Source organism: Oncorhynchus masou, chromosome 12 (assembly GCF_036934945.1).
Source record: "Oncorhynchus masou masou isolate Uvic2021 chromosome 12, UVic_Omas_1.1, whole genome shotgun sequence".
Classification (NCBI taxonomy): Eukaryota; Metazoa; Chordata; class Actinopteri; order Salmoniformes; family Salmonidae; genus Oncorhynchus; species Oncorhynchus masou.
Window position 1 is genome coordinate 31415322 of NC_088223.1, and position 25447 is coordinate 31440768.

The 25447-nt window shown below is 43.6% G+C and overlaps 1 protein-coding gene across 2 annotated transcripts; it reads right to left on the reverse strand.

Annotated features, from left to right (window-relative positions):
* Positions 1-228: 228 nt before the first annotated feature.
* Positions 229-24028, reverse strand: LOC135549067 (dysbindin-like). Of its 2 annotated transcripts, none has more exons than XM_064979134.1 (4): positions 23714-24028; positions 9248-9451; positions 7680-7805; positions 229-1103 (listed from the first exon to the last, which is right to left on the reverse strand). In XM_064979134.1, exons 1-4 carry the CDS (start codon positions 23757-23759, stop codon positions 895-897), a joined length of 585 nt encoding a protein of 194 aa, XP_064835206.1. In that variant the 5' UTR covers positions 23760-24028; the 3' UTR covers positions 229-894. The 2 variants fall into 2 exon arrangements, with proteins under 2 accessions (XP_064835206.1, XP_064835205.1); XM_064979133.1 differs by having other exon boundaries at positions 7680-7814.
* Positions 24029-25447: the final 1419 nt, after the last annotated feature.

The following is a 25447-nucleotide window of genomic DNA, read 5'->3' on the forward strand; positions in this document are numbered from 1 at the left end:
GGCCTTTTGCTGTATGATATGATTCTATATAATCATGTTACACAGTTTACGAGTCATTCTGACCACCAATTCTTTCCATTAGACTGGCGAGGTGAAAGCTATGATCCCTTATTGATGTCACTTGTTAAATCCACTTTGATCAGTGTATATGAAGGGGAGGGGACAGGTTAAAGAAGGAGTTTTTAAAGTTAGAAATCAAGACTCATGGAGGGAGACTATGAAACAGGGTCATTCTATTCCAGGTTCATTTCATTATGAAATAACTTTTAAGGTATCAGTATGAGAAATGGTAGTACAGGGTGGTGAAATATTTATTACCAAGTTGAGAGATTATGGGGGAATAATACTGTAACCACAATGTTCAACATGGAGTTATTTCTTTACAGAAAAGGATGAAAATACAGGAAACAAATGATGCATCTCTTCCTCCATGCACCCAGTGCATCGCATATATTCCGCTCAGTTTCGGTCTGTTCAGTGTCTTAGCTCCCATCCTCTCAGGGTTTCGGTCTGTTCAGTGTCTTAGCTCCCATCCTCTCAGGGTTTCGGTCTGTTCAGTGTCTTAGCTCCCATCCTCTCAGGGTTTCGGTCTGTTCAGTGTCTTAGCTCCCATCCTCTCAGGGTTTCGGTCTGTTCAGTGTCTTAGCTCCCATCCCCTCAGGGTTTCGGTCTGTTCAGTGTCTTAGCTCCCATCCCCTCAGGGTTTCGGTCTGTTCAGTGTCTTAGCTCCCATCCTCTCAGGGTTTCAGTCTGTTCATTGTCTTAGCTCCCATCCTCTCAGGGTTTCGGTCTGTTCATTGTCTTAGCTCCTACTCTGGCCCTTATGTGGCCTGTGAGCTGTTGTCCTCAGTGTTTAAGTGTCTTGCTTCTGGGTGGGGGGTGGTGGCCTCTCTGCTAGGACAGTGTTGGGGGGAACCTCTGCACCCCAACAGGACGGTGGCTGCTGTCCTCCCTTCCCCCTTCATCCTCTTCATCATCATCCCCAGCCTCGGTGTCCTGGCTGTCAGTGCATGTGGAGGGGAGGGAGGACAGCTTGTTTCCTAGCTCAGCCTGGGTGGGAACCTGCAGGGTGAACTCTGTGGTTAACGAGTCAACGTCTGGACCTGAGAGACATACGGAGGAGAGACGTTTTATGCAGTGCCAGTGAATCAAACTATGAAGTTGCTGTTTACTGTGCATGTCTGTTATAAAATAAAACATGTTAAACAAAAATATGGCATGGCAAGCGGTACCAGAGTGCCAAGTCTAAGACAAAAAGGCTGCTCAACAGGTTTTACCCCCAAGCCATAGGACTCCTGAACAGGTAATCCACTGGCTACCCGGACAATTTGCATTGTGTACCCCCCCCAACCCCTCTTACGCTGCTGCTACTCTCTATCATATGCATAGTCACTTTAGCTATACATTCATGTACATACTACCTCAATTGGCCCGACCAACCAGTGGCTAACCGGGCCATCTGCATTGTGTCCCGCCACCCGCCAATCCCTCTTTACACTACTTCTACTCTGTTCATCATATATGCTTAGTCACTTTAACCATATCTACATGTACATACTACCTCAATCAGACTGACTATCCGGTGTCTGTATGTAGCCTCGTTACCTTTATAGCCTCACTACTGTTTTTCACTGTCTTTTTACTGTTTTTATTTCTTTACTTACCTATTGTTCACCTCATACCATTTTTGCGCTATTGGTTAGAGCCTGTAGGCAAGGTGGTGTATTCGGCGTACGTGACAAATAAACTTTGATTTGATTTGAGGTAGTCACCTGGAATGCATTTCAATTAACAGCTGTGCCCTGTTAATTTGTGGAATTTCTTTACTTCTTAATGCTTTCAAGCTAATCAGTTGTGTTGTGACAAGGCAGGGTTGGTACACAGAAGACAGCCTTATTTGGTAAAGACCAAGTCCATATTATGGCAAGAACAGTTAAAATAAGCAAAGAGAAACGACACTCTGTCATTACTTTAAGACATAAAAGTCAGTCAATCCGGAGAATTTGAATAACTTTTGTGTGCAGTCGCAAAAACCATCAAGCGCTATGATGAAACTGGCTCTCATGAGGACCGCCACAGGAAAGGAAGACCCAGAGTCACATCTGCTGCAGAGGATGAGTTTATTAGAGTAACTAGCCTCAGAAATCGGCAATTAACTGCACCCAAATAAATGCTTCACAGAGCTCAAGTAACAGACACATCTCAACATAAGCTGTTCAGAGGTGAGGGTGTGAATCAGGCCTTCATGGTCGAATTGCTGCAAAGAAACAACTACTAAAGGACACCAATAAGAAGAAGAGACTTGCTTGGACCAAGAAACACAAGCAATGGACATTAGACCTGTGGAAATCTATCCTTTGCTCTGATGAGTCCAAATTTTAGATTTTTTGGTTCCAACCACCGTGTCTTTGTGAGACAGAGTAGGTGAACAGATTATCTCTGCATATGTGGTTCCCACCATGGAGCATGGAGGAGGAGGAAGTGTGATGGTGGTTTGCTGGTGACATTGTCTGTGATTTATTTAGAATTCAAGGCACACTTAACCAGCATCACTACCACAGCATTTTGCAGCTATACGCTATCCCATCTGGTTTGGCCTTAGTGGGACTATCATTTGTTTTTCAACAGGACAATGACCCAACACAACATCAGGCTGTGTAAGGGCTATTTTACCAAGAAGGAGAGTGATGGAGTGCTGCATCAGATGACCTGGCCTCCACAATCCCCCGACCTCAACCAAATTGAGATGGTTTGGGATGAGTCGGACCGCGGAGTGAAGAAAAAGCAGCCAACAAGTGCTCAGCATATGTGGGAACTCCTTCAAGACTGTTGGAAATGCATTCCAGGTGAAGCTGGTTGAGAGAATGCCAAGAGTGGGCAAAACTGTCATCAAATAAAGGGTGGCTACTTTGAAGAATATAAAACATATTTTGATTTGTTTAACACTGTTTTCGTTACTACATGATTCCATAGGTGTTATTTCATAGTTTTGATGTCTTCACTATTATTCTACAATGTAGAACATAGTAAGAATAAAGACAACCCCTTGAATGAGTAGGTGTTCTAAAACTTTTTACCGGTAGTGTATATAAAATATATATTTTGTAAATATATTTTCCTTTATTATTTTCCCCTAACATTACCACCCCTCCCCTAATTGGAATAAACTAATGGACAACAACACTTAGGCTTCTACTTCCAGCTTATATATACTATATACATTTTACAGACACTGTATATTTTACAATAGCTTTCTTTTGTTTGTTTTTAGTCCCACCCTTCAGCTGCCCTCAACCCCTCCCATCTATCACTGAAGACCATCCAGTTTTGATTGATATTTGCCTTATATTTTTCAACCTATATGCAAAAAAACAAAACAAATTATTTAATAATTCTGTTTCTGCGCAGCCAAATCTGCAGAGCTGGGAAGATTGTATCCCCCATATATATAACATTCTATTAGTTGCAAGAATTTTGTATAATAATTTAAATTGAAAAACTATGTTTTAAATCCCATGTCGTTTTGTGTATTAGTTCATAAACCACGTGCCATGGAATCGGTAAATTGGATATCTCTTCCCAATGATTTTGCTATCTATATGGCACAGCTGTCCATTTGTTGGTCCTCAAATTAAACTGGTATACTTTTTTATTTATCACAGTTTTTTTTAACCAATTTTGGTCTTTAATGCAGAGAAGTTCCTTACTTTCTCCCCCTTCCACTTGCCTCTTCCATTTTTGCGGTAATGAGGCAATTAGTTGGTTGTAATACATTTCCATATATTTTTGTTAGCTGCATGTGTGACATATCCTATTTATGATATCACTTACAAAGATTATACCGTTTTGTTTTATAAAGAATCCTGCAAAAAATGTTTTTGTATCAATCACTATATTTGAGTTTAACTTAACTTAATATTTGTTGTAATATTTGTTCTGTCTTTTCTGTCTTTTCTGGTGGATTAAACTGACATTGCAAGCAACTTTATATTTTGAGATTATTTCATTTCCAAATAACCGAAAGTGAGAGGTTGTAATCTGAAAAAAGGGAAAAAGGCTATTCTTAAACTAGGCAATTTTGACTAATCTGCAAGTGAACCAGTTGGATTTAAGTGTAACTTGTATGACTGAAGCCTTTAGTGAGAAGTCTAATGCTTTCATTTTTAATAAAATTCATATTCATTATATAAATAGGCCCTTTTAATTTTGTCTGGCTTCCCGTTCCAAATAAAATGAAATCTTTTTTGCTCATATAATTAAAAAAAACTAGTATCTATGTGTAGGCTAGGCCTTAAGAAAATAGGTCAACTGGGATATGACTAAAGAGTTAATCAGGGTGATTTTTCCACAAATAGACAGGTTTTTTCCTTTCCTTGGTAGCACGATCTTATCTATTTTTGCTAACTTTCTATAAAAATATATTGTTGTGAGATCCATTCTTTCTTTCGGGATATAAATACTGAGTATGTCCACTTCCAAGGCAGACCATTGTATTGGTAAACTACACAGTAATGTAAAAGTGGTCTTCTTTAGTTATCCAATATGTAATATAGCACACTTTGGTTGTAATCTTGAGAGGTTAGAAAAAATATCTAGAATTTATATGAGGCTGTGGAGGGATCCTAATTGTGGATTTAAAAAGAAAACATGAATCATCAGTGTACAATGACACCTTCGTTTTTAAGCCCTGGATTTCTAGCCCCTTGATATTATTGTTGGATCTGATTTTAATAGCTAACATTTTGATGATCATAATAAATAGATATGCCGATAGTGGACAACCTTGTTTTACTCCTCTTGACAGTTTAATACTTTCTGAGAAGTAGCCATTATTTACTATTTCACACCTAGAGTTACTATACATGACTTTAACCTATTGTAAACCAAATTCTCCAAAATGTATATAGTCCTGGCATTTATATATGAATTCCAGTCGTACTTTATTAAAATCCTTTTCAAAGTCAGCTATGAATACCAGGCCTGGTTGCCCAGATTTCCTTCCTCCATGCATCCAGTGCATAGCATATATTCCGCTCAGAGATTTCAGTGTCTTAGCTCCCATCCTCTCAGGGTTTCGGTCCGTTCAGTGTCTTAGCTCCCATCCTCTCAGGGTTTCGGTCTGTTCAGTATTCTAGCTCCCATCTTCTCAGGGTGTCGGTCTGTTCAGTGTCTTAGCTCCCATCCTCTCAGGGTTTCGGTCTGTTCAGTGTCTTAGCTCCCATCCTCTCAGGGTTTCGGTCTGTTCAGTGTCTTATCTCCCATCCTCTCAGGGTTTCGGTCCGTTCAGTGTCTTAGCTCCCATCCTCTCAGGGTTTCGGTCTGTTCAGTATTCTAGCTCGTATCTTCTCAGGGTGTCGGTCTGTTCAGTGTCTTAGCTCCCATCCTCTCAGGGTTTCGGTCTGTTCAGTGTCTTAGCTCCCATCCTCTCAGGGTTTTGGTCTGTTCATTGTCTTAGCTCCTACTCTGGCCCTTATGTGGCCTGTGAGCAAGTGTCTTGCTCCTGGGTGGGGGGTGGTGGCCTCTCTGCTAAGACAGTGTTGGGGGGAAAATATGAATTATTTTGACCTAAATTTGAAAGATGAGTATCCCAGTCTGCTGTCCCCACGTGCTTTAAGATGGCCACCATTACGCTTGTACCAAATAAGGCGAAGATAACTGAACTACTAAATTACTATCGCCCCGTAACGCTCACTTCTGTCATCATAAAGTGCTTTGAGAGACTAGTCAAGGATCATATCACCTCCACCTTACCTGCCACGCTAGACCCACTTGAGTTTGCATACTATCCCAACAGTTCCACAGACGATGCAATCACCATCACCATCACACTGCACACTGCCCTATCCCATCTGGACAAGAAGAATACCTACGTATGTAAGAATGCTGTTCATTGACTACAGCTCAACATTCAACACCATAGTACCCTCCAAGCTCATCATTAAAATTAAGGCTCTGGGTCTCAACCCCGCCCTGTGCAATTGGGTCCTGGACTTTCTGAAAGGCCACCCCCAGGTGGTGAAGGTAGGAAACAACATCTCCACTTCGCTGATCCTCAACACTGGGGCCCCACATGGGTGCGTGCTCAGCCCCCTCCTGTACTCCCTGTTCACCCATGACTGCGTGGCCATGCACACCTCCAACTTATTCATCAAGTTTGCAGATGACACAACACTAGTGAGCTTGATAACAGTGACGGGACAGCCTACAGGGAGGAGGTGAGGGCACTCAGAGTGTGGTGTCAGGAAAACAATCTCTCACTCAACGTCAACAAAAAAAAGGAGATTATCGTGGACTTCAGGAAACAGCAGAGGGAGCACCCCCTATCCACATCGACGGGACAGCAGTGGAGAAGGTGGAAAGGTTTAACTTCCTCGGAGTACACATCACGGACAAACTGAAATGGTCCACCATGGCGCCTCTATGTACATATTATTATTCCATCCCTTTACAATTGTGTGTATAAGGTAGTTGTTGTGGAATTGTTAGATTACTTGTTAGATATTACTGCACTGTCGGAACTAGAAGCACAAGCATTTCGCTACACTCACATTAACATCTACAAACCATGTGTATGTGACCAATAACATTTGATTTGATTTGAATTGCATGGCCCCTAAAGGCACATTTAAAAGTGTCCCATACAATAAGGGTATCTGTTGTACCTATATTATGTCGGAAAAATGATCTTATAAATGATTCTGTCCTAGTTAAAAATAAGTTGTCATCCAATAGGTTTTGATTAAATTTCCAATATCCTCACCCAGGTGGAAATTCTGTCAAAATAATGTACAGTTGTGGCCAAACGTTTTGAGAATGACACCAATATTATATTCACAGTCTGCTGCCTCATTTTGTATAATGGCAATTTGCATATACTCCAGAATGTTATGAAGAGTGATCAGATGAATTGCAATTAATTGCAAAGTCCCTATTTGCCATGCAAATGAATGGAATCCCCCCAAAACTACACTACATTTCAGCCCTGCCACAAAGGGACCAGCTGACATCATGTCAGTGATTCTCTCGTTAACACAGGTGTGAGTGTTAATGAGGACAAGGCTGGAGATCACTCAGTCATGCTGATTGAGTTCAAATAACAGACTGGAAGCTTCAAAAGGAGGGTGGTGCTTGGCATCATTGTTCTTCCTCTGTCAAGAAGGGCAGCAAAGAAGCCACTTCTCTCCAGGAAAAACATCAGGGACAGACTGATATTCTGCAAAAGGTACAGGGATTGGACTGCTGAGGACTGGGGTAATCTGGTCAATCCTCAAGAGGCAGGTTGACAAACAAAACCCCACAAATTCTGACAAATTCCAAACATTGATTATGCAAGAATGGGCTGCCATCAGTCAGGATGTGGCCCAGAAGTTAATTGACAGCATGCCAGGGCGGATTGCAGAGGTCTTGAAAAAGAAGGGTCAACACTGCAAATATCTTTGCATCAACTTCATATCATTGTCAATAAAAGTATTTGACACTTATGAAATGCTTGTAATTATACTTCAGTATTCCATAGTAACACCTGCCAAAAATATCTAAAGACACTGAAGCAGCAAACTTTGTGGAAATTAATATTTGTGTCATTCTCAAAACTTTTGGCCACGACTGTATATCCTAATTATTTGATGGTCTGACTGTGCATGTCTGTTTGAGTGTGTGTCTGGGTCTGTGTGCCATACCTAGCATGGGGGAGGCAGCGTTGTTGTCCTCTCCCCCAGAGAGGAGGAAGACGTCAAAGCTCTCATGGTCGGACAGGTCCATCTGCTCCAGCATGTCCACGTTCACCTCCATGGACGAAAAGCTTCCTATTGGCCCTGAGCAGCAAGACACAGGTGTTAGTCACCAACGCATACAAAACAAGAATGCAACGGCAAGGGGCTGAGTCCAGGAAGAGCCTTGTTATATTTTAAAACTCTCAAACACACTAAGGAAGAAATAATAACCTTGGCAAAACCATCGAACTGCTCTTGGCTAAAACTGGGTAATCTTGGAATCCACAACAAAATCTTGCATGCTAGCTAGCTCGTCTGCAGGGTTCTATCCCGTCTAAATTGATTCCAGGCAGGAGTATAGGGTTCTATCCTATCTGAAATGATTCCAGGCTGGTGTCTGTAGGGTTCTATCCTGGTTCTATACATGTCCTGGATTCATCACCTTGCAGGAACCATATTTGTTATACCGGTGTTAAGATCACATGTTGCATGCGTCACAAACACACAGTGCACTGTGAGGTATGATTGACAGCTGAGACGGCGTACCTCAAGGATACGAGGAGAGCAGGGCAGGGCAGCAGGGTGTGCAGAGTAAAGAGAGAGAGGGAACTGTCAAATTGTCACCCAAGTCATATACTGTTCTCTCTGCTACCGCTTGGCAAGTGGTACCAGAGCGTCAAGTCTAGGTCCAAAAGGCTCCCTAACAGCTTCTACCCCCAAGCCATAAGACTGCTGAACAATTATTCAAATGGCCACACAAACTATTTACATTGACACCCCCTTCCATTTGTTATTACACTGCTGCTACTCACTGTTATCTATGTATAGTCACTTCAGCCCTACCTACTGTACATGTACAATTTACCTTGACTAACCTGTACCCTCGCACATTGGCTCGGTACCAGTAGCCCCTGTATATAGCCTCATTATTGTTATTTTATAGGGTTACTTTTTAAATAATTTTTACTTTAATGTACTTGGTAAATATTTTCTTTACTCTTTCTTGAATTGCACTGTTGGTTAAGGGCTTGTAAGTAAGCATTTCACGGTAAGGTCTACCTGTTGTATTCGGTGCAAGTGACAAATAAAGTTGGATTTGATTTGAACTGTTATTACCCAGCCCCACACCCACATGCATGCACCGACGCACACATACACACACAAAAGGGTGCTTTTCCAATGAGACTTACCCCCACACCTGTGGGTCGCCAGTGATTTATGTTAATTAAGGTGAGCTGTCATTGTGTTTCCATCAGGAGTGCGATACTAAAGACGTCTGGCACGTAGAATCAACAACCTTTGCATTATTGAAATATGTTGCTTTGTGAGAAGGTGCAGGTCCGCTGGAGCCATGGCCCAGTAAGACAACAGCCATAAATGTCTGAGCCTATTGGGGAAAACACTGGGGTAAATCCTCATTGGAAACGCGCCAGTACACACACACACACACACACACACACACAAGCCATCTGTCACTGGGACCGTACTTCTCCATTGAAGATGGTAAGGCGTCATGGTTCATGTGGAGCTCTCACCTCTCCTCTCACTGATCTGCAGGTAGCCGGTGGACAGGTACTGATCCATGTCTTGCTGGAATGCCTCTTCAAAGAACTTCTGCCTCTCCTTCATCTTCGCCTGGGCAAGCTCCGCCTCCTTTAGCTTAAACTGGCCAGGCTCCACCTCCTTTGGCTTCACCTGGGCAGGCTCCACCTTCTTCACGTGGGGTGGCACCTTCTCTGCTACACAGAGCCGAGATATTTACACTTTTCATTTAAAGGTCTATTGCAGACGTTTTTATTTCAATAGTAAATCATTTCTGAGTAAAAATGAATTATCTTACTGTATTTGTTTTAAATTAAAATGGTCAAAAAGAAACAAAAATAGCTTCTTAGCAACAAGCAGTTTCTAAAGCAAGAATTTTGCTCAGACTTTCCTGGACTGGTCTGAGTGGGGAGGGGAAAACTGAAAACTAGCTGTTATTAGCAGAAAGGTTAGGAACTATCTTTCTTATTGGTCTAGTCACCAGGCAGGCCAAAACTCCGTCCCACCAAAACAGGATTACATTTTAGGCGGTCTTTTCAAACAGCTCTTACACTAAAATAAATTTCACAATTTCACAGTATTATTCCAAAACACAGGAAATCACGTTTTGACTGCACTCAAATTACAATGAATGGTTACTAGCGTGGATTACATGTGTGTACAGCATCCCATATACACTAGTTTGATGTCAGTTGCCCTAGAGCTTGGGCTTTTGGATAGCAACTGACCATCTCTATCTGTCTGGGCGATGACAGAGCAGCAACTGACCATATCTGTCTGTCTGGGCGTGGGCGATGACAGAGCAGCAACTTACCATCTCTGTCTGTCTGGACGATGACAGAGCAACAACTGACCGTCTCTGTCTGTCTGGGCGGTGACAGAGAAGCAACTGACCATCTCTGTCTGTCTGGGCGATGACAGAGCAGCAACTGACCATCTCTGTCTGTCTGGACGATGACAGAGCAAATACTGACCATCTCTGTCTGTCTGGACGATGACAGAGCAGCAACTAACCATGTCTGTCTGTCTGGACGATGACAGAGTGTGGAGGTTTAGATGACACACACCGTTATATAAGACACAAAAGGGAGAGAGAGACAGAGAAAGGAAGAGGGAGACTGGGATAGATCGAGAGGGAGAAAGAGAAAGAAAGAGAGAGGGTGCAGTTGATGTCCTTATTATCAGCAGCTTCCACGCTTTCTCGTTGTATAGGTGCTGCCGAGTCTGTTGTGTTCCTTCCACTCTTTTCAGAAGTGTGTGTGTGTGTGTGTGTGTGTGTGTGTGTGTGTGTGTGTGTGTGTGTGTGTGTGTGTGTGTGTGTGTGTGTGTGTGTGTGTGTGTGTGTGTGTGTGTGTGTGTGTGTGTGTGTGTGTGTGTGTGTGTGTGTGTGTGTCTTCAAGTGCATACATGTGTGGGTCGTGTTTTGTTTGAGGACTAATTAAAGGTAGTGAGTTTCCTAAGGGACTCCAGTGTGATTCATTACTGTGGTTGGTTGGCTCAGACTTTTTTAACCCTAAGAAATAAAGATATTCTGTCCTTGTAGATTGTGTCTCCACTCATCTTGACTAAATACAACTGCACGCATGTTATAAATATGAAATGAGTCATGTGGACTGTGCCAAGATAATTGAATCATGTTAGTCACTGTATATGCTGTCAAATAAGATATTTGTATGTTGACTGATGGAAACATCTGTATTTATAGACATTAGTATTACCTCCAAACATATTCTACCCTAACCAATAAACAGATGTGTACTACTATTACTGCATAATACCTCTTAGTGGGTTGTAATGAAAATGGATGAACAAGGTGCACCGGTGAAGCATGTAAGCAGTAAAAGATATTAGCATTCTGTGAGAGGGTTTTGGTTGGGCCCTTTTTTAACTAGATATCATTATCTGATTGCAGAGCTGCATTTAGAATGTTGCGACTACACAGTCGAGCTAACCTCGTCTAGACCACTAGTGGAAAGAAGGCTAATGCAAGCACATCCCACAACAGAGGCAACAGATGAGCAATAAACATCATTTACGAGGAACATTATTCACAATACAGGACAATACAGTTACCCTCCTTTATTCTTCTGAAACGCATCAGCTCAAATGATTGTCTATTATTAGATTAAAAATATACAATTATTCAGCATGATGCAAGGCATCCTCATACGTTTAAAAGGCAGATTTCCACTCAAAGAAAAAACTACAGGCCTGACAAACGTCACATTCTGATTGGCTTCTTTTTAGGCAACTACGAAGCAAGTGTTATTTTCTTCTCAGGAAGGTCAAGTCTGAAGATTTTAAGTCTGTTACCACTGATAACCTGAATGACCCTAGAAAGTTTTGGAAGGCTATTAAGTGTATGTCTGGTAACAGTAATGTTAATGAATTACCGTCATGTGTATTGAAGGACTTGCTGTATATGACAAAACTGAAATGCTGAATTGTTTCAATGAGTGCTTTGTATCATCTGGTATGCTGTTTGATTCAGTATCATCTCGTCTCTGTACAGCCATGTGTGGATGAACCAGTGAGAGCTGGTCAAACTTTTAGCTTTTTGCCATGCTCAGTGCATAAAGCCCTGAAATCCTTAGATCAGAGAAAGCCTGCAGGTCCTGATTATCTTGAGCCCTGCTTTCTAAAATGGCAGCTGATTTCCTAGCTGAACAACTTACATATCAGGAAGAAGCAGAGCACAATTACAGCAGCCATGAAGGTTTTAAATGATATCACTGAAGCCCTTGACCAAAAACAACACTGTCTCACTTTTTATTGATCTCTCTAAGGCTTTTGATACAGTTGATCATGCTATACTGAGGCAGAGATTGTCGAGTGTAGGTCTTTCAGAGCATGCAGCTGTATGGTTTGCTAATGATCTGTCTGATAGAAATCAGTGCATTCAATTTGATGGGCTCCTGTCTGTTAAATTGTCTGTCTGTAATGGTGTGCCCCAGGGTTCTGTACTTGGTCCCCTCTTATTCACTATTTATATAAATATTTTAGACAAAAATGTGCAAAATGCGCAACTTCACTTTTATGTTGATGATACTGTTATTTATTGTTGTGCCTCGTCACTCCCAAGCTTTCCAGAACTTGCAAAACACTTTTTATACTGTTCAACATACATTGTGTAAATTGAAGCTTATCCTCAATACTGACAAAACTAAACTAATGGTGTTTTTAAAACAAGAAATAGACCTCTGAACCGTTTACCTATTACTACCTGTCAGTGCAAGGAGATTGAGGTTGTAACCTCATATAAATATCGAGGAATGTTAATTGATGACGGCCTCTCTTTTAAATTGCATATTCAACAACTTACAAAAAAAATTGAAGTTGGGATGTTATTTTAGGAATATGGCATGCTTTCTTTTGAAGCCAGGAGGCTAGTATCAGCTACAGTTATGCCTATATTAGACTATGGGGATATTTTACGTATGAATGCTTCCGCTCAGTGTTTGAGATCAATTGACACCCTTTACCATGGAGTATTGAGATTTATTTTAAAATGCAAAACACTTACACACCACTGCACTTTATATACCAGGGTTGGCTGGCCTTCTCTAGTCAATCATAGCCTCAGACACTGGTATACTTTTATTTACAAAGCAATTTGGGGTTTACTACCATTTTATTTGGGCAGGTGGTGGGTACTCTCTTCGTTCGCAGGACGTTATCCTGCTAACTATTCCAAATGTACAAACTGAATTTGGTAAAAGGGCTTTTATGTACTCTGCGCCATCAGCTTGGAATGCCTTACAAAATACTTTTAAACTGAAAGATCTTGTTCTTATTAGTATTTTTAAATAATTGATAAAGGATTTTGAGGTTGATTCCCTGACCTGTCAATGTTTTCAATTTGCTGTTTTATGATTTTGTTATACTCTTGTGAATTATGTGTTTTTTTACTAGATTACCAGTAGTTTTTCATGTTGTCTGTCTGTAATTGTGTAATGACGTGCTGCCTATATTGGCCAGGACGCTCTTGAAAAATATATTTAAAATCTCAATGAGCCCTTCCTGGTTAAATAAAGGTTAAATAAAGTATATTTATGCAATGTTATTTTTAGATTGCAGGCATCTTTCTCTGAAGTGATCAGATTTCCAGCAAAGCAGTAGTCAACATGAAAAGAACTTACACTGTTAATAGTGGAGAGTTAGCAATAAAGGTGTCATGTCCTGATCATAGAGAGCCCTTTGTTCTCTATGGTGTAGTAGATCAGGGCGTGTCTAGGGGGTGTTCTAGTATGTCTATTTCTATGTTGGTGCTAATATGGTTCCCAATTAGAGGCAGCTGTTTATCGTTGCCTCTGATTGGGGATCATATTTAGGTAGCCATTTCCCCACCTGTGTTTTGTGGGATATTGTTTGTGTTTAGTTGCCTGTGTGCATGGCATGACTTCACGTTTCTGTATTGTTTTGGTTTGTTTGTTTGTTTGTTTCACGGAGATTAAAAATGTGTAGAACTATACTCATGCTGCACCTTGGTCTGCTCATTACGACGATCGTGACAAAAGGAGAACAAGTTCTCATTTACAACTGCGATCTGGCCAAGATAAAGCAAAGCAGTGCGACACAAATAACACAGAGTTACACATGGGATAAACAAACCGACAGTCAATAACACAATAGAAAAATCTATGTACAGTGTGTGCAAATGTAGTAAGATTAGGGAGGTAAGGCAATAAATAGGCCATAATGGCAAAATAATTACAATTTAGCAATTAAACACCGTAGTGATAGATGTGCAGAAGATGAACGTGCAAGTAGAGATACTGGGATGCAAAGGAGCAAAAAATTAAAAAGAACAATATGTGGATGAGATAGTTGGTGGGCTATTTACAGATTGGCTAGGTCCCAAGAAACAAAGGGATCTTCTGTTGAATCTGACAAATAATCTTAATGGTTGTACAGTCGTCTCAAAGAAAACTGCGAAGTACCTCGGCGTTACTCTGGACCCTGATCTCTCTTTTGACGAACATATCAAGACTGTTTCAAGGACAGCTTTTTTCCATCTACGTAACATTGCAAAAGTCAGAAACTTTCTGTCCAAAAATGATGCAGAAAAATGAATCCATGCTTTTGTTACTTCTAGGTTAGACTACTGCAATGCTCTACTTTCCGGCTACCCGGATAAAGCACTAAATAAACTTCAGTTAGTACTAAATACAGCTGCTAGAATCCTGACAAGAACCCAAAAAATTTGATCATGTTACTCCAGTGCTAGCCTCCCTACACTGGCTTCCTGTCAAGGCAAGGGCTGATTTCAAGGTTTTACTGCTAACCTTTAAAGCACTACATGGGCTTGCTCCTACCTATCTCTCTGATTTGGTCTTGCCGTACATGCCTACACGTACACTATGGTCACAAGACGCAGGCCTCCTAATTGTCCCTAGAATTTCTAAGAAAACAGCTGGAGGCAGGGCTTTCTCCTATAGAGCTCCATTTTTATGGAATGGTCTGCCTACCCATGTGAGAGACGCAAACTCGGTCGCAACCTTTAAGTCTTTACTGAAGACATCTCTTCAGTGGGTCATATGATTGAGTGTAGTCTGGCCCAGGAGTGTGAAGGTGAACGGAAAGGCTCTGGAGCAACGAACCGCCCTTGCTGTCTCTGCCTGGCCGGTTCCCCTCTTTGCACTGGGATTCTCTGCCTCTAACCCTATTACAGGGGCTGAGTCACTGGCTTACTGGTGCTCTTTCATGCCGTCCCTAGGAGGGGTGCGTCACTTGAGTGGGTTGAGTCACTGATGTGATCTTCCTGTCTGGGTTGACCCCCCCCCCCCTTGGGTTGTGCCGTGGCGGAGATCTTTGTGGGCTATACTTGTCTCAGGATGGTAAGTTGGTGGTTGAAGATATCCCTCGAGTGGTGTGGGGGCTGTGCTTTGGCAAAATGGGTGGGCTAATATCCTTCCTGTTTGGCTCTGTCCAGGGGTATCATCGGATGGGTTAGGGTTAGGTTTTGGCCTTTCCTAGGTTTTGGCCTTTCTTGGGAGTTTTTCCTAGCCACCGTGCTTCTAGACCTGCATTGCTTGATGTTTGGGGTTTTAGGCTGGGTTTCTGTACAGCACTTTGAGATATCAGCTGATGTATGATATATATTTGATTTGATGCGATTTGTACAGGTGCAATGAACAGTGAGCTGCTCTGACAGTTGGTGCTTCAAGTTAGTGAGGGAGATATAAGACTCCAGCTTCAGTGATTTTTGCAATTCATCCTAGTCATTGGCAGCAGAGAACTGGAAGGAAAGGCAGCCAAAGTAGGAGTTGGCTTTGGGGATGACCAGTGAAATACACCTGCTGGAGCGCGTGCTATGGGTGGGTGCTGCTATGGTGACCAGTGAGCTGAGATAAGGCGGGGCTTTACCTAGCATGGACTTGTAGATGACCTGGAGCCAGTGTTTTGGCGAAAAATATGAAGTGAGGGCCAGCCAACGAGAGCATACAGGTCACAGTGGTGGGTAGTATATGGGGCTTTGGTGACAAAACGGATGGCACTGTGATAAACTACATCCAATTTGCTGAGTAGGGTGTTGGAGGCTATTTTGTAAATGACATCGCCGAAGTCAAGGATCGGTAGGATAGCTCATTTTACGAGGGTATGTTGAGCAGCATGAGTGAAGGATGCTTTGTTGCAAAATTGGAACCGATTCTAGATTTCATTTTGGATTGGAGATGCTTAATGTGAGTCTGGAAGGAGAGTTTACAATCTAACCAGACACCTAGGTATTTGTAGTTGTCCACATATTCTAGGTCAGAACCGTCCAGAGTAGTGATGCTAGATGGGCGGGCGGGTGTGGGCAGCGATCGGTTGATGAGCATGCATTTCATTTTACTTGCATTTAAAAGCAGTTGGAGGCCACAGAAGGAGAGTTGTATGGCATTGAAGCTCGTCTGGAGGTTTGTTAACACAGTGTCCAAAGAAGGGCCAGAAGTATACAGAATGGTGTCGTCTGTGTAGAGGTGGATCAGAGAATCGTCAGCAGCAGGAGCGACATCATTGATGTATACAGAGAAAATAGTCTGCCCGAAAATTGAACGCTGTGGCACCCCCATAGAGACTGCCAGAGGTCTGGACAACAGGCCCTCTGTGTTGACACACTGAACTCTATCTGAGAAGTAGTTGGTGACCAGGCGAGGCTGTCATTTGAGAAACCAAGGCTGTTGTCTGCTGATAAGAATGCTGTGATTGACAGAGTCGAAAGCCTTGGCCAGGTCGATAAAGACAGCTGCACAGTATTGTCTTTTATTGATGGCGATTATGACATCGTTTAGGACCTTGAGCGTGACTGAGGTGCACCCATGACCCGCTCGGAAACCAGATTGCATAGCGGGGAATGTATCGTGGGATTCTAAATGATCAGTGATCTGTTTGTTAACTTGGCTTTCGAAGACTTTATAAAGGCAGGGTAGGATAGATATAGGTCTGTAACAGTTTGGGTCTAGGGTGTCTCCCCCTTTGAAGAGGGGGATGACCGCAGCAGCTTTCCAATCTTCAGGAATCTCAGACAATACAAAAGTAAGGTTGAACAGGCGTTAGGGGGGTTGCAACAATTGTGGCGGATAATTTTAGAAAGAGAGGGTCTGGATTGTCTAGCCCAGCTGTTTTGTAGGGGTCCAGGCTTTGCAGCTCTTTCAGAACAACAGCTAGCTGGGCTATTTGGGTGAAGGAGTAATGTCAAGGCATGGGCAAGTTGCTGTGGGGTGTGCAGAGTTGTTGACCGGGGTAGGGGTAGCCAGGTGGAAAGAATGGCCAGCCGTAGAAAATTCTTATTGAGATTCTCGATTATCGTAGATTTAGCGGTGGTAACAGTGTTTCCTAGGCTCAGTGCAGTGGGCAACGGGAGGAGGTGCTCTTATTCTCCTTGGACTTTACAGTGTCCCAGAACGTTTTGGAGTTTGTGCTACAGGATGTACATTTTTGTTTTAAAAAGCTAAACTTTTCTTTCCTGACTGCCTGTGTATATTGGTTCCTAACTATTTCGATGCCAAAATATGTTTTTGTGCTGGTCAAGTGCAGTCAAATCTGGAGTGAACAAAGGGCTATATCTGTTCTTAGTTCTAAATGTTTTGAATGGGGCATGCTTATTTAAGATTTTTAAAGACTTTTAAAGAATAGCCAGGCGTCCTCTACTGATGGAATGAGGTCAATATCCTTACAGGATACCCGGACCAGGTCGATTAGAAAGGCCTGTTCACTGAAGTGTTTTAGGGAGCGTTTGACAGGGATGAGGGGTGGTCGTTTGACCGCGGACTCATTACGGACGCAGGCAATGAGGCAGTGATCACTGAGATCCTGGTTGAAGACAGAGGTGTATTTAGAGGGCAGGTTGATCAGGATGATATCTATGAGGGTGTCCGTGTTTACGGATTTAGGGTTGTACCTGGTAGGTTCCTTGATAATTTGTGTGAGATTGAGGGCATCTAGTTTAGATTGTAGGATGGCTGGGGTGTTAAGCATATCCAAGTTTATGACGCCTAACAGTACAAACTCTGAAGATAAATGGGGGCAATTAATTCACATATGGTGTCCATGGGGGTTTATAACAAGCGACAACAGTGAGAGACTTATTTCTGGAAAGGTGGATTTTTAAAAGTAGAAGCTCGAACTCTTTGGGCACAGACCAGGATAGCATGACAGAACTCTGCAGGCTATCTCTGCAGTAGGTTGCAACTCCACTCCATGTTGTAGTTGATGATGGAAATTTCAGAATCTTTGGTATCCTTCCTAATCCAGGATTCAGACATGGCTAGGACATCAGGGTTGGTGGAGTGTGCTAAAGCAGTGAATAAAACAAACTTAGGGAGGAGGCTTCTGATGTTAACATGCATGAAACCAAGGCTTTTACGGTTACAGAAGTCAACAAATGATAGTGCATTGGGAATAGGAGTGGAACTGGGGGCTACAGGGCCTGGGTTAACCTCTACATCACCAGAGGATCAGAGGAGGAGTAGATTAAGGGTATGGCTAAAGGCGATAAGAACTACCCACCACTGGGCGTGGTAGAATAGATTCAGGGCATAATGTACAGACAATGGTATGGTAGGATGTGAGTACAGTGGAGGTAAACCTAGGCTTTGAGCGACGATGAGAGAGGTTTCGTCTCTGGAGGCACCAGTTAAGCCAGGTGAGGTCTCGGCATGTGTGTGGGGTGGAACAAAATAGCTATCTAAGGCATTTTGAGCAGCACTGAGGGCTCTACAGTGAAATAAAACATGAAAAACTAGCCAAGACAGCAGTAGACAAGGCATATTGACATTAGAGAGATGCATAAAGCAAACACAGGTGTTAATCAAGAGAGCTAAGACAACGGGTAAATGGCGATGAATGGGCAGAGCGGGTCAGTTAGATACATACAGGACCTGAGTTTGAGGCTGGGGCCGACAGGTAAACAAAATGAGGTACCGTGTTATTGAAACAGTCCAGGGCATCAGCTGTGTAGCCGAGTTATCATAGGGTCAAAAGAGCAGCAATTTGTGAGTCAGGGTGCTGTTCGGTAGTCACTACTACGCTAGGGGAGCAGGGGACACAGTGTTCAGAAAAGCTAGCTGCCCAGGCTAGTAGATGGTTCTTCGGCGACATCGTAACAGAATAGCCTGTTGAGACCACCTCGAGCGATCACGTCGGCAGACCAGTCATGATGGATCGCGGGGCTCCGTGTAAACAATAAAGGGTCTAGGTGTCACGCCCTGACCTTAGAGAGCCTTTTTATTTCTCTATTTGGTTAGGTCAGGGTGTGATTTGGGTGGGCATTCTAGTTTTCTATTTCTTTGTTGGCCAGGTATGGTTCCCAATCAGAGGCAGCTGTCTGTCGTTATCTCTGATTGGGGATCATACTTAGGCAGCCTGTTTTCCTCCCAAGTTTGTGTGTTTTTGCACAGTTACTAGGTAGCCTGCAGAACGTTATGTTCATGTATTCTTTTGTTGTTTGTTGGTGTTCATCTTAATAAAGAAAGATGTACGCTTACCAGGCTGCACCTTGGTCTCCTTCTAACAACGGACGTAACAGAAGATCCCACCACCAAAGGACCAAGCAGCGTGGCCAGGAAGAGCAGGGATCCTGGGCCCGGGAGAAAAGTGAGCGGAGGACATCCTGGACATCGGAGGATATATTAGATGGTTAAGGATCCTGGATGTGGGAGGAGATCCAGGCTGGAGGCAGCGAGGGAGGAACAACGACGACACCGGTGTTCGCGACCTCGACGCAAGCACGAGACGCAGCCCCCAAACATTTTTTTTTGCGGGGGGCACACGGGGTGGCTGGCGGAGCCAGGTTGCAGACCAGAGCCAACTCCCTGCACTCGCTTTAAGGAGCGCGTGTCCCTTCAGGCACCATGCTTTGCGGTTACACGTACTGTGCCGTCGGTACGCATCCACAGCCCGGTGCGCTCTGTGCCAGCTCCCTGCAATTGCCGTGCTAGAGTGGGCATTCAGCCAGGACGGATTGTGCCGGTTCTCCTGGTCTCCGGTGCGTCTCTTCGGCTCGGGATATCCTGTGCCGGCTCTGCGCACTGTGTCTCCGGTGCGCCTTCACAGCCCAGTGTGTCCTGTGCCAGCACCCCGCAATTACCGGGCTAGGGTGAGCATCCAGCCAGAACGCGTTGTGCCAGCTCTACGCTCCAGACTTCCCATCCGCCTCCACGGCCCAGTATATCCTGCGCTGGCTCTACGCACTATGCCTCCAGTGCGCCTTCACAGCCCAGTGCGTCCTGTGCCAGCGCCCCGCACTTGCAGGGCTAAAGTGAGCAGCCAGCCAGAACGGTTGGTGCCAGCTCTGCACTCCAGACCTCCGGTGTGTCTCCACGGCCCAGTATATCTTGTGCCGACTCCACGCACCAGACCTCCAGTGATGATCCATGGCACGAAGCCTCCAGTGATGATCCATGGCCCGAAGCCTCCAGTGATGATCCATCTAACGATAGAAGTAACACCAGGGCAATTGGCAAAAGAGGCCCTAGAATAGCCCTAGAATTAGCTGGTATATTGGCCTAGCTCGAGGCTAGCTCAAGGCTAGCTGGTGCTTGCTTCGGGACAGAGGTGTTAGCAAACAGTAGCCACTCATTTGCAGCTAGCTAGCTTATCCGGTGTAATGATCCAGAGCGGCAGGAATCCGGGGATTGGTAGAGAGAAGCAGTCCGATATGCTCTGGGTTGATATAGTGATCTGAGCCGACTGTCAGGTGCTGTCCGAGCTAAGGCTGGCTGGCTGGCTGGTGACCGAGAAAAAGGTGAAGACTGCTATCCGTGGCTAATAAAGACTAGTTGCTAGTTAGCTGGATAGCTCCTGATGGAATAAAAATAGCAGATCCGTACCACATTGGGTAAGGTGGGTTGCAGGAAAGTATATTTATTTCATAGATAGAAAATAGATTAAGATATATATGAAGAAGACCGGCTATTAACACTGGATAAGACAAGGGCAAACACACGTCCTACTGCTACGCCATATTGGATGTGGTTGAGGATAGGGTTAATGTTGAACCAGGATGTGGACATAAACCTAGTGTTAGGGTTAGGGTAGTGGTTGAGGCAAGGCTTAGGGTTGAACTGGGATGTTGACATGAACCTAGGGTTAGGATTAGGGAAAACCAGCATGTGGATATGAAGCTAGGGTTAGGGTTAGGGATAGCAGCATCATCATCTGTGCTCGTCTGTCACCCAGGATAAATTTAATTCACTTATTGAGCGCCTCATTACAAAGGAAACTGATGGTGAGCTGCTCATGACAAAGTGACCCGATAAATGACTATGAGGGGGGCGCCAGAACGACAAGACTACTCTGTCTTTGTTTGCTTTGTTGAATAGCTTCATTTGCAACCAGCGTACGTACAGAAACTATACTGATTATGGCAAAGCAAACACACACACACGCACACACACACATTCACAGAGGAGTTTCCACTACAATACTCATTGGAACACAGTGCCCAGGCCATCTGCATTTTACTTTGGTTTGTGCAGACAAGGAGAGCATAGGACTGGGAACCTGGGGGCAAACTGAGTCTCTCTACTGTTAGGTCCACTCAACATCCTAAAGAGAGAGCTGGCAGAGCCAAATTAACAACACTCTGTTAGAGCATTAAACATTCACTGCCATTAAATAATCTAATGTTCATTCTGCCTGCTTGTCTGTCTCATCCCGACTCCCGACTCCAACATGTTCATTACTATGGGACAGCTGGAGATCTAATTTGAATATTAAAACAATGTTGCAAATGTCGGAGACAGATAGCAAGGTTTATACAAATCTCTGCTGTTGAAAAGAAACTGTTATTCTAAAAGAAATGTGAGATGTCTGAATGCTTTTTATAGGGGAGATCAAGTTTATAACTTCCCTGCCTGGGCTGATGAGACAGTGGATTGCGCAGTCAGATGGAACAGAGTAAATAGCCATTTTAACATCATAGATTTAGCCGGTGGTAATTTGTGGAATAGACACCAGCTGGAATGCGCTTTTCACCAATCAGCATTCAGGATTAGACACACCTGTTGTATAAATCATATTATAAACTGGGTGGTTTGAGCCCTGAATACTGAGGTATATCAGGCAGTATTTTTTTATCTTTATTTAACTCGGCAAGTTAGTTAAGAACAAATTCTTATTTTCAAATCCGCGTTGCGGTTAATTGCCTTGTTCAGGGGCAAAACGACAGATTTTTACCTTGTCAGCTAATGAATTTGATCTTGCAACCTTTCGGTTACTGGTCCAACGCTCCAACCACTAGGCTACCTGCTGCCCTCTGTATACCATGGGTATGACAAAACATTTATTTTTACTGTTCTAATTACGTTGGTAACCAGTTTATAATAGCAACAAGGCACCTCGGGGGGGGTTGTGATATATGGCCAACATACCACGGCTAAGGACTCTGTTCTAGCACTCCACGTTGCGTCATGCATAAGAACATCCCTTAGCCGTGGTATATTGACCATATATCACACCCCCTCGGGCCTTATTGCTTAAGTAACTCATATTTGAAACACATTTATGGACAATTAACAGATTGTGCCAGATGGATGTCTTCCTCCTCCTCCTTCTTGCAGCGTTCTCAAGGCCGATGGACAACCAGCACTAACCAGGCACTAACTGTTCCTGTTCTGTTCTGTCTATGTCCTGTCCTAACTCTGTCCTGTCCGATCGCTGTCCTGTACTATCTTTCTCCTGTCCTATTCTATCCTGTTGTCCTGTCCTTTCTTAACTCTGTCCCATCTCTTTCCTAAACACGGTCAAACCATCCCACGGAAACCATCCAATCTTCTTCTGCACTCAAAATGAGTGGCTGTGTTAATAGACCATGGTACATGAAAGTCTCAGGACATACTTGGCATTTTATGTTGTATTTCATTCTATGAATGTCATTATTGTCCCAGCGTGTTGCACAATAGTTTTCAAAATTGTAATGATGACTGCTGCAGAGAATATGTTTGATTATATACTTAACAAAAATATAAACGCAACATGTAAAGTGTTGGTCCCATGTCTCATGAGCTGAAATTAAAGATCCCAGAAATGTTCCATAAGCACAAAAAGCTTATTTTTCTCAAATGTTGTGATCAAATTTGTTTACATCCCTGTGAGCATTTCTCCTTTGCCAAGATAATCCATCCACCTGACAGGTGTGATATATCAAGAAGTTGATTAAACAGCATGATCATTACACAGGTGCACCTTGTGCTGGAGGAGAACATGGTGGGGGAGAAGTGGAGGGAGTGGATGTGGAGGAGGGGGATGGATGGATGGAGGGGCAGAAGGAGGAGGGAAGTGGAGTGCAATAATAATGAAAGCAATAAAAAGCCTGGTCCAACAGATCTGATCCATGCCTCAACTAAGACATTCTGGCATCGTGTGTGTGTGTGTGTGTGTGTGTGTGTGTGTGTGTGTGTGTGTGCGCCCACAATGAGTGACATCGCTCATCAATGACTGGAGGCTACAGTACCAATAATTTCACACCCAGACTTTGTGTTATTCATAAATAATACATGTATCTGTCGGATTATTACTGCATGTGTTCAGTTGTGGTTGAAGGCTTGCATCTTATCCTCTTCACTCCAAACGTTTGACATCAATTAATGTTGATATTAATTCCATACATGTTTGAAATGAAATCCACACGTTTTTAACTAAATCCAACACGTTTAGTAATTAATCTTCAACCACCCAAAAAAAATACATTTGCGTGACAACTGTGACCATGAAAACTGGAAAAGAAAGCCAGATTAAAAAAAAGTCTACCAAGAAGGAGAAGACACATACCCACAAATATCAAAAATATCTAATAATCAAGCTTGGATCAACATCTGCTCGTCCCCGATACCTTAGCGTGTAGACATCACGACACAAACAAAAAAACTAAACAAATAAATAAACCAAGACAAGCTGGCATCGGTACCATAGAAATAGACCTAGAGCCCTGTATTATACACATATATAGTGGATGTATATCTATGGTGGGTACCTACAGCTATTCCTCTGGCTGCCGTCCATGGATCCTGGAGAAGAAGACATCCCAGCGGTGTTGTAGATCAGAGCCAGAGGAAAGAGAGAGGAGAGGAGGGCAGGATAAGGACTGGGTGAGGCGGCAGAGAGGCGATGTTGCCAACTCTCAATCACAACACCGTCTGTCTCTCTCTGCCTCTCATCCTAAGAGGCTGCTTTAACCACTAACTCACACACGCAAACACGCACATATAATAGTACACACACGCAATCTCGCTCACACAGAAACACGACAGCAATGTTCTCCCCGACACACACTGGCTGTCTGAAAGTATAGAGCTGCTGCCTGCAGGCTGACTGACTGGTCTGGCTGTGCAGACTGAGAGGCTTCAGCACGGCTTGGAGCTGGACCAATCAAATGGCTAGGAGCTGGGAATGTACCAATCACATGGCTAGGAGCTGGGAATGTACCAATCACATGGTTAGGAGCTGGGAATGTACCAATCACATGGCTAGGAGCTGGGAATGTACAAATCACACAGCTAGGAGCTGGGAATGTACCAATCACACAGCTAGGAGCTAGGAATGTAGCAATCACACAGCTAGGAGCTAGGAATGTACCAATCACACGGCTAGGAGCTAAGAATGTACCAATAACACAGCAAGGAGCTGGGAATGTACCAATCACACAGCTAGGAGCTAGGAATGTACCAATCACACAGCTAGGAGCTAGGAATCTACCAATCACACAGCTAGGAGCTAAGCATGTACCAATCACACAGCTAGGAGCTAGGCATGTACCAATCACACAGCTAGGAGCTGGGAATGTACCAATCACACAGCTAGGAGCTAGGAATGTACCAATCACACAGCTAGGAGCTAGGAATGTACCAATCACACAGCTAGGAGCTAGGAATGTACCAATCACATAGCTAGGAACATACCAATCACACAGCTAGGAGCTAGGAATGTACCAATCACACAGCTAGGAGCTAGGAATGTACCAATCAAACAGCTAGGAATGTACCAATCACACAGCTAGGAGCTCGGAATGTACCAATCACACAGCTAGGAGCTAGGAATCTACCAATCACACAGCTAGGAGCTAAGCATGTACCAATCACACAGCTAGGAGCTAGGCATGTACCAATCACACAGCTAGGAGCTGGGAATGTACCAATCACACAGCTAGGAGCTAGGAATGTACCAATCACACAGCTAGGAGCTAGGAATGTACCAATCACACAGCTAGGAGCTAGGAATGTACCAATCACATAGCTAGGAACGTACCAATCACACAGCTAGGAGCTAAGAATGTACCAATCACACAGCTAGGAGCTGGGATTGAACCCTTAGCCACAGTCATATATATTTGTATTTATTTATTTATTTGACCTTTATTTAACTAGGCAAGTCAGTTAAAAATACATTCTTATTTACAATGACAGCCTACCCCGGCCAGCGCAAGGCCATTTTGTGCCGCCCTATGGGACTCCCAATCACGGCCGGATGTGATAGAGCCTGGATTCAAACCAGGGACTGTAGTGACGCCTCTTGCACTGAGATGCAGTGCCTTAGACTGCTGCTCCACTCGGGAACCCCATGTGAGGGGGAGCTGCACTCGGAACAGGGAGAGAAAGAGAGAGGCAAATAGTGTGTGTGTGTGTGTGCGCGCCACAGAGAGAGATGAGGAGGAGTAAAAGAACCTCTGATATGATGTGTGTTGTCATTGTCACAATAAGGCTGAACATCCGGAC

What these genes read in the sequence shown, in the direction of transcription:
- LOC135549067 (XM_064979133.1), bottom strand. Translation starts at nt 23,759, where the DNA reads ATGTCTTCTTCTCCAGGATCCATGGACGGCAGCCAGAGGAATAGCT. An exon ending in CGGCAGCCAGAGGAATAGCT is followed by an intron (nt 9,452 to 23,713) that starts GTAGGTACCCAC and finishes GGCTCTGTGTAG; the next exon opens with CAGAGAAGGTGCCACCCCAC. An exon ending in GCAGATCAGTGAGAGGAGAG is followed by an intron (nt 7,815 to 9,247) that starts GTGAGAGCTCCA and finishes CTTGCTGCTCAG; the next exon opens with GGCCAATAGGAAGCTTTTCG.